The sequence below is a fragment of the Monodon monoceros genome, unplaced genomic scaffold (genome assembly GCF_005190385.1).
Source record: "Monodon monoceros isolate NGI ecotype Baffin Bay Population unplaced genomic scaffold, NGI_Narwhal_1 Super_Scaffold_21, whole genome shotgun sequence".
Lineage (NCBI taxonomy): Eukaryota > Metazoa > Chordata > Mammalia > Artiodactyla > Monodontidae > Monodon > Monodon monoceros.
Genome location: NW_021703778.1, coordinates 25,001,206 through 25,013,528, shown reverse-complemented (window position 1 = coordinate 25,013,528; position 12,323 = coordinate 25,001,206). Strand labels below are relative to the sequence as shown.

Genomic DNA, 12,323 nt, shown 5'->3' with positions numbered 1-12,323 from the left:
ACAAGCAGCAGGGACAGATGTCTTTCTCTAATGACGTACATGACAATTCAGGAAAGAAAAACAGTCCTGGATGGTGACTCACTGGACACAAGGGCCCCCTTGACTGTGGGCGACATGGCAGACACGTCAGCAAGTCACTTGTACTGACTCCATCGATGCTGGTGGAGGGACCCTTAGGCTGTGTAGCCCCCTCGGGCTGAGCGAGCAGCTGCCTGCAGCACTGAATGGAGAGTCCAGCTGTAGGCGGTGCCCTGGGGTCTCCGCAGGCTGGGCCTGGTGACACCCAGCGGGGGTGCTTTCCATCTGTGGTGCTTCCTTCCGCTCAGCGTGTCAGTTCCCTGGAGCCCAGGACACTGTCCCTGGTCCCTCCCAGGCCCTTGTTCCCTGGGACCTGCTTACTGAGAGAGGGGACTAGGGGTGGAGGGAACCTCGGTGGTCTTAAAGGTACAGGCCTACCCCTTCTTTTTCAATTTTCTTTTATTGAGATAAAACTCACATCATATGAAAGTCACCATTTTAACCAAAGTGTACAGGTCAGTGGTTTTTCTTATATTTCACAATATCGTGCAGCTATCACCACTAATTCTAGAACATTCCATCGCTCCATAAATAAACCACAGCCTTTTAGCAGTCAGTCCCAGTTCCTCCTCCCCAGCCCCCGACAACTGTGAGTCTACGTTCTGTCTCTGGAGTTCCCTGTTCTGGACGTTTCACGTCAGTGGAATCGTACACCCTGTGGTCTTTCACTCTGTATAACGTGTTCAGGGCTGTTATGCGCTGTCGTGTGTGTCAGGGTCCCGTTCCCTCACTTTCCTGGTGGAGGGTGAGGGTCAGGAAGGAGCAGTGAGAGGGAGAGGGCAGTTGGGGTGGGTCCCCCAGTGCCCGGGAGGAATGCAGCACACTGATGGTGGCGGAGGGGGGGAGGTTGATGGAGGATCCATCGTGTGGTCTCTGGTTTATGAGTGGGAGAGGTGTAGCCACGGATGCCGGGCTTCTGCTCCAACTCGGTGCCCCATCCCTCTGCCTTGCAGTCCTACCAGGACCTGGTCCAGCGCCTGGAGCCGGTGATCATGGAGCTGGAGCGGCAGGAGAACGTGCTGGTCATCTGCCACCAGGCCGTCCTGCGCTGCCTCCTGGCCTACTTCCTGGACAAGAGTGCAGGTGCCTGGTCCTCCAATGCATCCTCTCCCGGGAGGTCAGGGGTGTGGGGAGCCAGTCACAGCCCCCCCAAAGGAGAGAGGGAAAGGAAACTGGCCTTAGAGCTGGGGTAGCCTGCTGCCAGGGGTGAGGAAGGGCTGCGTCCCCTCCCCCTCCCCCCGCCTAGCGCTTCCTTGCAGCCCCTGGAAGACACTCAAGCAGTTTGATGCTGGGTGGGCTTAATGGCTTCGAGAACCAGCCTCCCGGAAGCCCTGTGTCCCCACGTCTCAGGGGCTGTGGGTCGGGTGGGGAAGAGGCAGCCCACCTCTAAGGAGTTAATAGCCCAGAAAACTCTGACGTTACTCTTAATACTTAAATGTGGATCCTGACACCTAAATTGTTTGGGAAATTGACTCTTTTACTCCGGCTCATTGTGCGAGGGTTTGGGTTTGCTTCGGTTCTGTTCTTTGTAGGGCCGCCTGCCTCGAGCACAGCAGGCCGGCGGCCGGGTTGCGGGAGTTGGGGGGGGGGACACCCTGCCCAGTGAGGCCTCTGCAGGTGGTCCCCATGTGGCAGAAGCTCTCACTGAGGCCTGGGAATGTCCCCCGTCAAGTCTCCAGTCTCACCGTGGGCCCTTCTCTCCTTCTCAGAGGAGATGCCCTACCTGAAGTGCCCCCTTCATGCTGTCTTGAAGCTGACGCCTGTCGCTTACGGTGAGTGTGGTGACGCAGCCCCTCCGAGACCCGTCTCCCTGGTGGGGTGGCTGTGAGCGCGGGGCCCCTCTAACCGGTAGCCGACCTCTTCCCTGCCCTCGCCCAGGCTGCCGAGTAGAATCCATCTACCTGAACGTGGAGTCCGTGAGCACGCATCGGGAGAGGTCAGAGGTGAGTGCGAGCTCGCTGCCCCCCACCCCACCCCCGCACACTCCTGCCCTGTCCTCCTTCTGGGAAAGATGCTGCCAAGCGGCGGCACCAGTGGGCGCCAGCACTTGGGACGCCCCCCACACCCCCGGCGGTTTGCTTGTAAAGGCTGGCTGTGTCCGTCGGTGGATTCTGTCTCGTTTGGAACAGTGGCCTTCGTGACGGCCCTCCCTCTCCTCAGCATCTGTGTGCTCCTACCTGCCCGTCTGGTGGCTTCTCGGCATCGTCTTCCTTTTCTTTCTTGCCATGCTGCTTCCCCCACCACTTGACCCGAGAAGTGAGTGTTGAGGAGGAAGACATTCTTGCTCTTTTAAACGTAACCGTAGCCCAGTTACTGTTACCTTTTCCTCCGGGGCAGCTAAACGATTGCAGGTTCCAGAGTCACGGAACCCACAGATCCACTCAGTCATCTGCGTGCGCTCAGGTCCCGGATTCCCACGAAGACAATAAGAGTGAAGAAGGGGTGGGACTGGGAAACACAGCTGTGATTCGGGAGTTAGCCATGGGAGCAGTGGTGGGTGGAATGATTTTCCAGGAGACCCCAATGCCTGGCCGCACCTGACCCCCGCCTCTAGGGTGGGGTCTGGAATTCGGTGGTCAGCCTGGCTGGGCCTCCCAAGGGCAGTGCAGGGTTCTGCCCAGGCGTACATTGCGAAAGAAAGTTTGAATTTACTCTATACCGACTGTCAAACTCCAGCTCTCTGCCAGCATCAGTCCGACCCTTTCTTTTACACCGAGTGTGATGTTCTTGTCCCTGTTCCCAGGGAGCTTGGCCAGAGGATTTTGGCATTAAAATCCCAGCTCCCATGGCAGTTGCCTGGCTGGTTGACCGAAGCGAAGGCGGACGGCTTCCCTTGGCTGTGACGGCACCTCCTGGGCTGGGGCGGCAGGATGCGCGTTTGCCCTCCTTCCAGGAGTAGCAGCCTCCCCGCTGGACTGCCAGCAGCCGGGTTCTTGGGGTTGGGCCCGAACTGGGCTCTGGTGGCCCCTGAACACTTCACTTGTTCAGAGCAGGGCAGGCAGGGGCTTGCTGGAGACAGACCCCAGCTCAGGCTCCTGGGCCACGAGCTACAGAGTGACAGGTCCTGGGGGACTTCAGAGGTCCCCACTCCACTGGAGTTGTCACTTTGTCGGAAGGCTGGTGTTGGGCCCTCGCGGTTTCCTGCGTCTTTGGTCTCCTGGCTGGGGGAGGCTTGCGTTTCCTGCCCTAAGCAGGGTGTTCTCGCTGGCAACAGGAGCTGTGAAGATCCTGGCTTGAGGTCAGTGGGAGGGGGTCCAGCACCACACTTGCTCGCCCCCCGCCCCTCCTGCCGCCCCCAGCGGTCGCCCAAGCCTCACGCCCAGGACCCCTGCCTCTGTGTTTTTGGGGGCTGGCAGCAAGGTCCTTCTTCTGATCTCTTCCCTGCTGTAACTGCCTCACTGTCTGTGCAGAACCGTCCTGCTCGTCCTCCCTCGCCTGCTTTGCACACATCGTGTCTGTCTGAGTGGGTGTCTTGGAATGATCGGGTAGGGGGTTCGGGAGGAGAGATCGTCCCTTGTTCGTGCCGAGCGCTAGACACGGGACGAGCCAGCAGCCCCTCGGTCCAGGGCTGTTCACCGTGGTCGGGCTTGTGGTCTCAGTGAAATCCGGAAGCAGAGAAATGTGTTTTTGTTTTGGCTTATTGACTTCCTTCTCCTCGTAACTGTCGCCTTCTCTCTTGTCTTTGTCTCGCTTAGGATGCAAAGAAGGGACCTAACCCGCTCATGAGACGCAATAGTGTCACCCCACTAGCCAGCCCCGAGCCCGCCAAAAAGCCTCGCATCAGCAGCTTTGAGGAGCATGTGGCCTCTACCTCCGCTGCCCTGCCCACCTGCCTGCCCCCGGAGGTGCCCACGCAGCTGCCCGGACAAGTGCGTTGACCCCCTTCTCCTTCCTGAGTCGAGTCTCGTGCAGGGTGGGGAGAGCGTGGCTGCTGGGGAGGAGTGTGCCCGGTGGGGCGGTGGCGGCCTCAGACCCAGGCCCGCTTGGGGGTGTGCGGGAAGAGGACACGGGTGCCGCTCTGAGTGTGGGACCCCCGGATCCGTCCTTGAGACCTTGGCTGTGCGTGCATACGCCCATTCTGGGGAGGTGGTGTTCCCCGGGCAGAACCAGGCAGAGCAAAGAAATGGCCGAGTGTCTGCGATCCATTCACATTGGTGAACAGTTTCTTCTAAAAGTTGAAGGCAACCCCCAGTTCAGGAGTCTCCATCCAGCTCTGGGCTGTGGGCATCTGTGTGTCCCGGGGACGTCTTTTCTGTCCCCACGCTGAGTATTCTTCCTCACTTGCTCCCTTGCCATCGTTCCCCGTTAGAGAAAAGCTCTTGTCAGATGGGGCCCTGGGAGCGTGTATGGAGCCAGCATGGCCGGGCTAGAACCCGGGCCGGAGGACCTGGAATTAGCCACTTTCTCCTATAACGTAGTAAAAAACCCCAAAGCAGAAAACCAATTAGATTTCATTCTTAGGTTATTTCATTCGCTGTGATGGTGAAAGGCTAAAAGATACTGGCTACTGGGCATTAAGATTTTTTTTCAGAAAACCACCCTTTTCCTCAACAACACCCGAGAATCCTGGCCAGGATGTGAGACGTAGAAATCCCTGGGCACAAATTTGGGTCCCACGCAGTGGTCTCCCCCACCTCCAACCCGCCACGCCTGGCCTCTGACACAGAAATCACAGGCTCAGGTTCGAATTGGATTTGTTAACGAGCTGGGTGCTGAAGGCCCACAAGCTCTTCCTGCGTTTCCCCCAAAACGCATTTAAACTGTGTGTTGTCTGAAAATGTGTTGTGTGTGTGTGGGGGGGGTGTTGTGCAGCCCCAGCAGGCCATCGTACCTCTTCAGGCCTCAGTTTTCGCATCTGTGGAATGGGGGAGCAGCAGCTACTGCCGAGGGCTGATCAATGGGGTGATCGTGCTGAGACTCTGACATGGTGGTATCTGCTCCTGGCGCCGGCTCTGGGGTTTTACTGTCAGGTTCCGTCATCTCCCCGGGCCTTCAGTCTCCCTGTTTTTTAAAATGAGGGAGGTAGACTGGCTGGGAGATGTCTAATTAGTGCTCCTTTCAGGTCTAACGTCAGAGGTGCTTTTTATGAAAACTGAGAACTGAAGTGGTGTGTCAGTGATATCCTGCGTTGGTGTAAACGGTGGGGTCATAGTTGGAAGGTTAGAGGCCGCAGTCACAGATGCCGTGGGGACCGGCCGGGCGGGGGTTGGGCAGCGTGCAGGGCCACTGGCTGGCCAGGCCGGGAGGGTCCAGGGCTCTGTCCCCGCGGAGGCTGCCTGGTCCCCGATGACCTGGGCCCTCACCCTGTCCCTCAACTGACTCTCTCTCCCACCTTTTCTCTCTGCAGCCTTTGCTAGGGAAAGCCTGTTTGTAAGTATTTTTCTCTGAATACTTTTGCTTTTTGCGTCTCTTTCTCCTTGCTTGCCAGTTTGGCCTCCTACCTGTTAAAAGTGTTGAGGGTAATGCCAGTTTCTGTGAAATCTGAAGGAGGAAGATGGGACGGGAGGAAGAATAAGGGATTCATGGATTTTCAGAAAAGGATACAGGAAGTCGCCGGGTTTTTGGTGCATCCTCCTGCTGCCACGGCCACCGCGGGGCCGGGGCGATTGTTAGTATTTGCAGTGCTTGGTGGCTGGATGTCTATCTACTTTTTCCCTCTTAGAGTCAGATTTTGGCGGGAGCTGGGTTTGTGCCTACTGATGTTGTCTTTTAAGTTCTGGGCCTCTCCCGGGAGAGCCCTGGAAAGTTTACCCAGAGCCTAACCTGCAAAACAAAGAGTGGAGGACCCAAGCCTCTCCCTCCTGTCCTGGCAAGGATTCCCACCTTCAGGGGCTCCGGGACCCCCAGGCTCTGGAGAGGTCTGTTTGGGAGCCATCATTCTGCATCGGGGTGTCCTGTATCACAACCTGCTCGACGTTTACGGTCACGTTCAGGATGGGGTGCAGCTTTCGCTCTGCAGAGAGTTCAGTGTTACCAGCCGCTGGATCATCCAGCGCTTTCTCTGCTCCGGCGGCCCCAGCCCCAGAAGGAACTGAGGCCTTTATGTTGCAGAGTTTTAATAAGAGATACCCTGAAATATCATCCCCAACGCCACGAGTCACACCCACCCCGCGTCCCTTTCGCTGGTTAGGCTACCTGGACTAATTCGCGCAGAAACGTGACTTATTCTTGGAAAATAGGAGCTGTTGGGCATCATGCTTGGACTAGGTGGTACCACCTGTTGAGAAATATATTTCATCACTTTACGGCTTATACACATCCCGAGTCTTTGGTCCTTAAAATATAACCCCAGGAGGTCGCAAGGCAGTTCCTGTCCCTGTTGCCCAGATGAGGGTGAGTCTCTCGCCCACGGTCACCCAGCTGGTTTGTAGCAGAACTAGCCCTTGAATGGGTCTCCCAGTCCCAAAGGCTGGCTGTTTTCTCTCTGCTGGTTTCCAGAACACCCAGGGTCCCGTTCACCTGCCTATCCTGGGCACCTGACGATTGCAGCCTGTGGGGCGTGGCCCCGAGCTGTTCAATTTCCTTTCTCTTTCTTGCAGCCTCTCCCCTGCAGCTGCTTCCCGTGGCTGAGATGTGTTTATTTAATGGTGGGCCTGCCCGTTGAGTTCAGTCTTTAAGAGTAACAGTCCCACGTCCGTTACCGCCTTGACACCAGGCATTGCACCCAGGATGCCCTGGGATCAAGAGTTCTCCTTGTGTGAAAACTAGCCTTTGGGTTTGGAACCTTATGGTTTTGCATCTGTGTGTATCCTGTTCCTTCTGACCCATGGCCTGATGCTGCCAGGAGAGAAATCTTCTTGCTGGGAGGGGGCCATTCAGGCACATCCCCCAATCCTCTAAGGTTGAACTTGGCCATCTCTAAGGCTAATGATGCCTGTAGCCAAAATCCCTTCAGTTCAGCAAAAATGTGTTCTCTGGACCCATCACATCTGCATCCACTCAGGTGCCCCAGCGTCCAGGTGTTTTGATGATGAGAATATGGATGTAGCACTTAGCAAGATACCTGACGTGTGGTCAGGGCCTGGTGCACAGTAGCTGTTCCCGTGGGAGATGTGATGCCCTGTGCTTTGGTGGTTACATCCAGGGCTCTCTGGTCTGTGTTCCCTCCTGCACAGGCCAGGGGGATTTCTCCTCGTGGGCAGCAGGAGCGCCTAGGGACTAGGGAGTGGGGTGCCCCTGGGGTCTTAGGGTTGTGGCCCGAGGATGCCGGTGATGGTGGTGCTCTGGTAAAACAGGCACGACAGCCAGGTGGGACTCAGCGCCCACCCTGCAGTCCACTCTCCACGGGCTGCACTAGGGCTGGGGACCAACGGACCATCTGGCCCTCACGATGCATCCTTGACTTTTAAATTTCAAATGCACGCTAAGAAGAGAATCCTACTAAAGATGTCTTGTTTTGTTTTTCTTTCCCAACATGTTTCTTCCCCCCCCCCCCCCATGCTTGAAAGACGAACTGTCTGTCATATTTTCTCAAAGTTTTCTCCTTACTAACCTTGGAAAGGTAAATGGCTCCGTGCATGCCCTCCTGTCCCCTCCACGTCCCTCTGGGTCATGGCATCTCAGCCCTTGGGGCGTCTCAGTCTGCGTGAAGACTGGCCATTGTGAAGTCTGTGACTCATACACCCTGTGCCCCAGAACTTGTGTGCCCCATTGTCTTGAGATCCTCCATGTGTCCAGAGCCAGGGGCACCATGAGCGAATGGCGTGGCCTGTGCCTGTGGTCCCCCGTGTCATCATTGCATTGCCATCATTCGTGGGTGCTCCAGCCTTGGGCATGAGGTGTCCCAGGGTGGGTGGGAGCCAGCACTTCCATCTCTGACCCCACAAGTTGACTGGGTCCTCTCTGGCTGCGAGGCTGGGGGCCTCCCCAGGAGACACCCCGCTCACAGGGGCTGTCTGATGCGCTCGTGGTCGGAGGGTCGGTCACCTGGGCTCCTGAGTCCGGCTGAGAGCGGGCTCAGATCAGGCACTGGCTTCCGTGCTGCCAGCCCTGCGATGGTCCTCTGTAGAGATTCTCCACCTCAGCCCCCCGGTTCACGCGGGAGGGGAGTGAGCCTTGGTGATGCTTACATTTCTGTCTGCCTGGGTTTCACTCTCCCTGCCACCCCTTTGAGACAGTCTTGGAGACACTCAGGATGCAAGAGAACACTTTTAAAGATTCTGCTTCCCTATCCTGCAGGGTGGCTTAGTAGGGAGAGTAGGTCAGGAGACTGCTGCTGTGTGGTGGCAGCCATCGTCTGTTCCCAGCTGATTGAAAAATATTTTTTAAGGGGGTTTTGGTACTGGCCAGCATCTTTGGGGTGGGGCTTCTGGGTAGGATTGCTTTTATTAGAACGGGGTGAGAGCTTTACTGACACATGCCTTCTCTGCACGGCTCCCTTGCTTGAGTTCCAGCATCTGAGCTGTGTTCCTGGAATCCAGGTCCCTAGATCTGTGGTATACCCTGCTGGGAGGAGAGTCCTGATGCTTCTCCAGATTTAACCCCACCCCCACTCCTTCCTCTGCCTGACAGCGAAGCCAGCAAGAGTTTCCCGGGTTGGGGCAAGGGTAGCCTTGGGCTCTAAAGCGTCGTGAGCCGGGGGTGGCGGGGGGTGCCTAGGTGCTGGCACCCAGTGCTCCCCAGGACAGCTGTGACCCACAGGAGTTGCCTGCCCTCCCCTCCCTGCCTCCCTGCCTCCTTCAGGCAGATGTCAGGGGCCCTCCCGGCCCTTCTCCCCTGGGACCCCCGGGCTTAGCCTCCACCACGTTCCTGGGCCACTGTTTGGTAATGACGCTCTTCAGAGCCGTGTTCTTTGTTGGGGAGAGGGGGGCACGTCTCAACTGCATGGCTTTTGTCTTTGCTTTAGAACCCTAGTCAACAGGAATGGTAACCGGCTTCCCCGTCTTTTCTCCCAAAAGCAGAACATGAAAGGCTCCCTGAGCGGCGCAGAGGCCTCCAGGACGCACTGACGCAGCCCCGCCCGGCGCCCCGCCCTTTCGCTCCCGCAGCTTTGCTCCTGCCCTTCTGTCTGCCCAAGGCCAGCGATCCCGAGGACATCTCCCGGAGGGCGGCGTGGAGGAGGGGCTGCTGCTCCAGGAGGACCGGGCCCCTGCCTGCCTGTGCTCCCCTGGCCTTCGGGTCACGCGCCCCACGGACCCCTTGAGGCCCGGGAAGGACGATGTGCAGTGGAGGCGGGACGGCGGCGCCTCCCCGTGGGCTTGTTCATCTCGTTTCTGGACCTTCCCTGCTGGGGAGATGACACTGCCCCGAGTCCTAACCTTAAAAGGGGCCTGGATCTCAGCTGCTGAAGGTTAAGGGACACTGAAGACTTTCAGAAGGCCCTTGGTGCCTCTCGGCCTGGACGTTGCCTCCTGCAGGGAGCCCTCGGCCCGTGCTAGGTTGGGGTTGGCCGGGAGAGCCCGGAGCTGGACCTGCTGGTCAGCCAGGCAGCGACCCTCCGCGTGTCGCTCACCCTCCCGGGTGTGTGTCCTGTCTCTGAAGATGGCGTGGGACCGTCTAGCTGCGGAGGCAGGAGGAAATACGTTGCCGAAAGAGCACCGGGGCCTCGCCTCCCAGGGAAGGCTCCTGCCTGGATTCGAGGCGCCTGGGACACGGCTCTCCCGGGGCTGCTGGCTCGTGCACTTTTTTTATGGCAGAGAGTGTGACCTGAAAGTCACACCTTCAGGAACTTAGATGTTTGCATTTTGCGCCCTTGGGGTTGGAGCTCTGAAAGTATGTGGGAGTTGGGCAGCCTGTGGGGAGGGGAGGGACCCCTCACCCCGTAAAACGGCCGGGGAACGAGGGCCTGGCCTCCTCCTTTGGGGCCTTCATCACCTCCTGTGTTTCCCTGGTGGGGCCAGTGGCCCAAGCCAGGCCTCGCTCGCGGCCACTTCCTCTGAGAGCCTGGCTGTCCGCTGTCTCCTGACAGGATTCAGCTCCGTTCCCTACGCTTGTCAAGCGTCTGCTGTGTGCCCAGCATGGAGCTGGGTGCCTTGGGAGATTCTGGAGGAGAGAATGTCCTCGTTTGCCTTCATGGCACCTGTGGCATTTTGGGGGCGTGGTTCAAGGCAGGGCTTGTGAACACGTGGTTCTAAACACCTGTAGTTTCCGCCTGCGGGTTTTCCTCTGAGGCCTCCGAGGACTGGGGGAGGGGGGGTGTTGAGGCCCAGGAGGATGGATTTGGGCTCAGCAGTAGAGTTTGTCCAAATGACCCTTTTCAGGATTTCTGAAAGCCGGTGCCAAAGGTCACCTTCCCTTCCCTTCCTGCCTTCTGCTTTGGGGTCCCACATCTTTACCCCTCTTAGCTTGTGCAGTAGTCACTGGGGGTAGAGGCAGGGGCGTCTAGACAGCTGGAGCTGGGAGTGGGGAGAGGAGCTGTTTTGGGGTTTTTGTTTGAGAGGAGCTCGTAGAAAAATGCACGTTCCTCTGGTTGGGAGAAATGGGAACACCATTCAGACACCCTACAATCAGGTTTGTGGGTTTCACACAAAACCATTCAAATCCTCCCTTCCCTTAACTGGTCATCTTCCCAAGACGATGTCTCTCTGTACATTCCGTGCAAGACTGGTTACTTTCTCACTTTCTCGCTGTCTTGTCAGACGTGTGTGTGTGTGTGTGTGTGTGTAGGTTTGTGTTTTTAGACGGAGGGGCCTGCAGCTCTGCTCTTGAGAATGGCTCTCTTATGTCCACCTTTTGGTTCCTTCTCTGGTTGTCGGAGCTGACCTTGAATTTTGACTCTTCTGGCTGGTCTGAGTGGGGTCTTCGTGAAGGTGTGTCCCCCCTTGCCTCTGACTGCCCGAAATCAGTGCATCCACAAAGGATGCGCTTGGCCTAACCCGGGACCTTGGTTTTCAGGAGCCCCAGTGGGGAGAGAGAACATCAATACGGGCGGGGAGGGGAGATGGGGAGAGGGCGGAGGCTGGGAGACTGGAGACCAGGGGCCTGACATCTGAGGAGGGAGGAGGTGGACAAGGGTGTGTGTGAGCCACGGTCTCAGGGCTTCTGCAACGCCGACCATTGACTCTCACTCCCTCACCCCCCGGAAAACATCTGGGACCAATATTTTTAACTTTGCATGTTTGTTTTGGGGGCAGGCTCACCCCTCTCCTCCTTCTGTCCTGAGACTGTGGGCGAAGCTCTTCGTTTGGGGGCGGGGGGGAAGAAAGACTGTTGGAACCACGCCAATGACGTTTTCGTTTCTAATACTTGAAATTTATTTTTTTATTATTTTGATAGCAGATGTGCTATTTATTTATTTAATAAGTATAAGGGATCCTGAAGACAGAAAGCTGTATAGTTTGGGTCTTGTTAGTTGGTTGGCTTGGGGGCCTTTTACGTGTGATTTCTGACTTCTCTGTTCTGTATACATTTGTCTGAATTAATTACCCGGGATGAAGCTGTGCCAGCTTTCAAACAGGGGATGCCTGTCGGAAATTTGTATATTTTGCAGTTGCCAGAACAATAAAATACCTGGTTGAAATACACAGATGAAGTGTGTCTCTGGTCCTTTTTGGGGGGTGGGGAGGAAGAGTCTTTAATCACACTTGGGGTCAGTACATCAAGTTTCTACCACTCGGCCCCATCACCTTCCTTCAAACAGGACTTGCAGGGAATTCCCTGATGGTCCATTGGTTAGGGCTCTGCGCTTCTACTGCAAGGGCCCTGGGTTCGAGCCCTGGTTGGGGAACTAAGATCCTGCAGGCCGTGCGGCGTGACCAAGGAAAAAAACAAAACGGGACATGCAGATTCTGATTGCCTAATGTCTGCATTTGCAAAACAATGTTGTGTCACCTTTAAAAAAAAAATGAATAGCCTTTATTTTTAGAGCAGTGTTAGGTTTACAGAGAAGAGCAGGTAGTACAGAGAGTTCTTGGATACCCCCAGGTCCAGGTATATGTCTCCCCTGTTATTAGCATCTTGCATTTGTGGTGCATTTGTTACAACTGATGAGCCAATATTGATGCGTTATTATTACCTAGAATCTATGGTTTCCACTAGGGCTCACTCTGTTGTGTGGTCCTGTGCGTTTTGACAAACACGTACTGATATGTATCTACCATCACGGCATTCAGAATGCCATCCATCCCTTCCCCCAGCCCCTTCAGTCAGCAGCTGTTCTTTTTTATTGATTTATTTATTGATTTATTTGGCTGTATCTGGTCTTAGTTGCGGCGCGTGGGCTTCTCTCTTGTGGCGTGCCAGCTCCAGAGCACGAGGGCTCAGTAGTTGCGGCACGTGGGCTCTCTAGGTGTGGCGCGCGGGCTCTA

At 56.4% G+C, this 12,323-nt stretch overlaps 1 protein-coding gene across 6 annotated transcripts in view; it reads left to right on the top strand.

The window, feature by feature from the left end:
- PFKFB3 (6-phosphofructo-2-kinase/fructose-2,6-biphosphatase 3) overlaps positions 1-11,538 on the top strand; it is an 81,911-nt gene extending 70,373 nt beyond the window's left edge. For 4 of the 6 annotated variants that reach the window (XM_029237926.1, XM_029237928.1, XM_029237927.1 and 1 more), the window contains 5 exons: positions 1,032-1,161; positions 1,788-1,850; positions 1,957-2,021; positions 3,774-3,947; positions 8,976-11,538. In XM_029237926.1, the coding sequence (XP_029093759.1) occupies positions 1,032-1,161; positions 1,788-1,850; positions 1,957-2,021; positions 3,774-3,947; positions 8,976-9,026 (483 nt within the window). In that variant the 3' untranslated portion in view covers positions 9,027-11,538. The remainder of the gene's footprint in view (positions 1-1,031; positions 1,162-1,787; positions 1,851-1,956; positions 2,022-3,773; positions 3,948-8,975) is intronic. The other 2 variants (XM_029237925.1, XM_029237930.1) reach the window with 2 other exon arrangements.
- Positions 11,539-12,323: the final 785 nt, after the last annotated feature.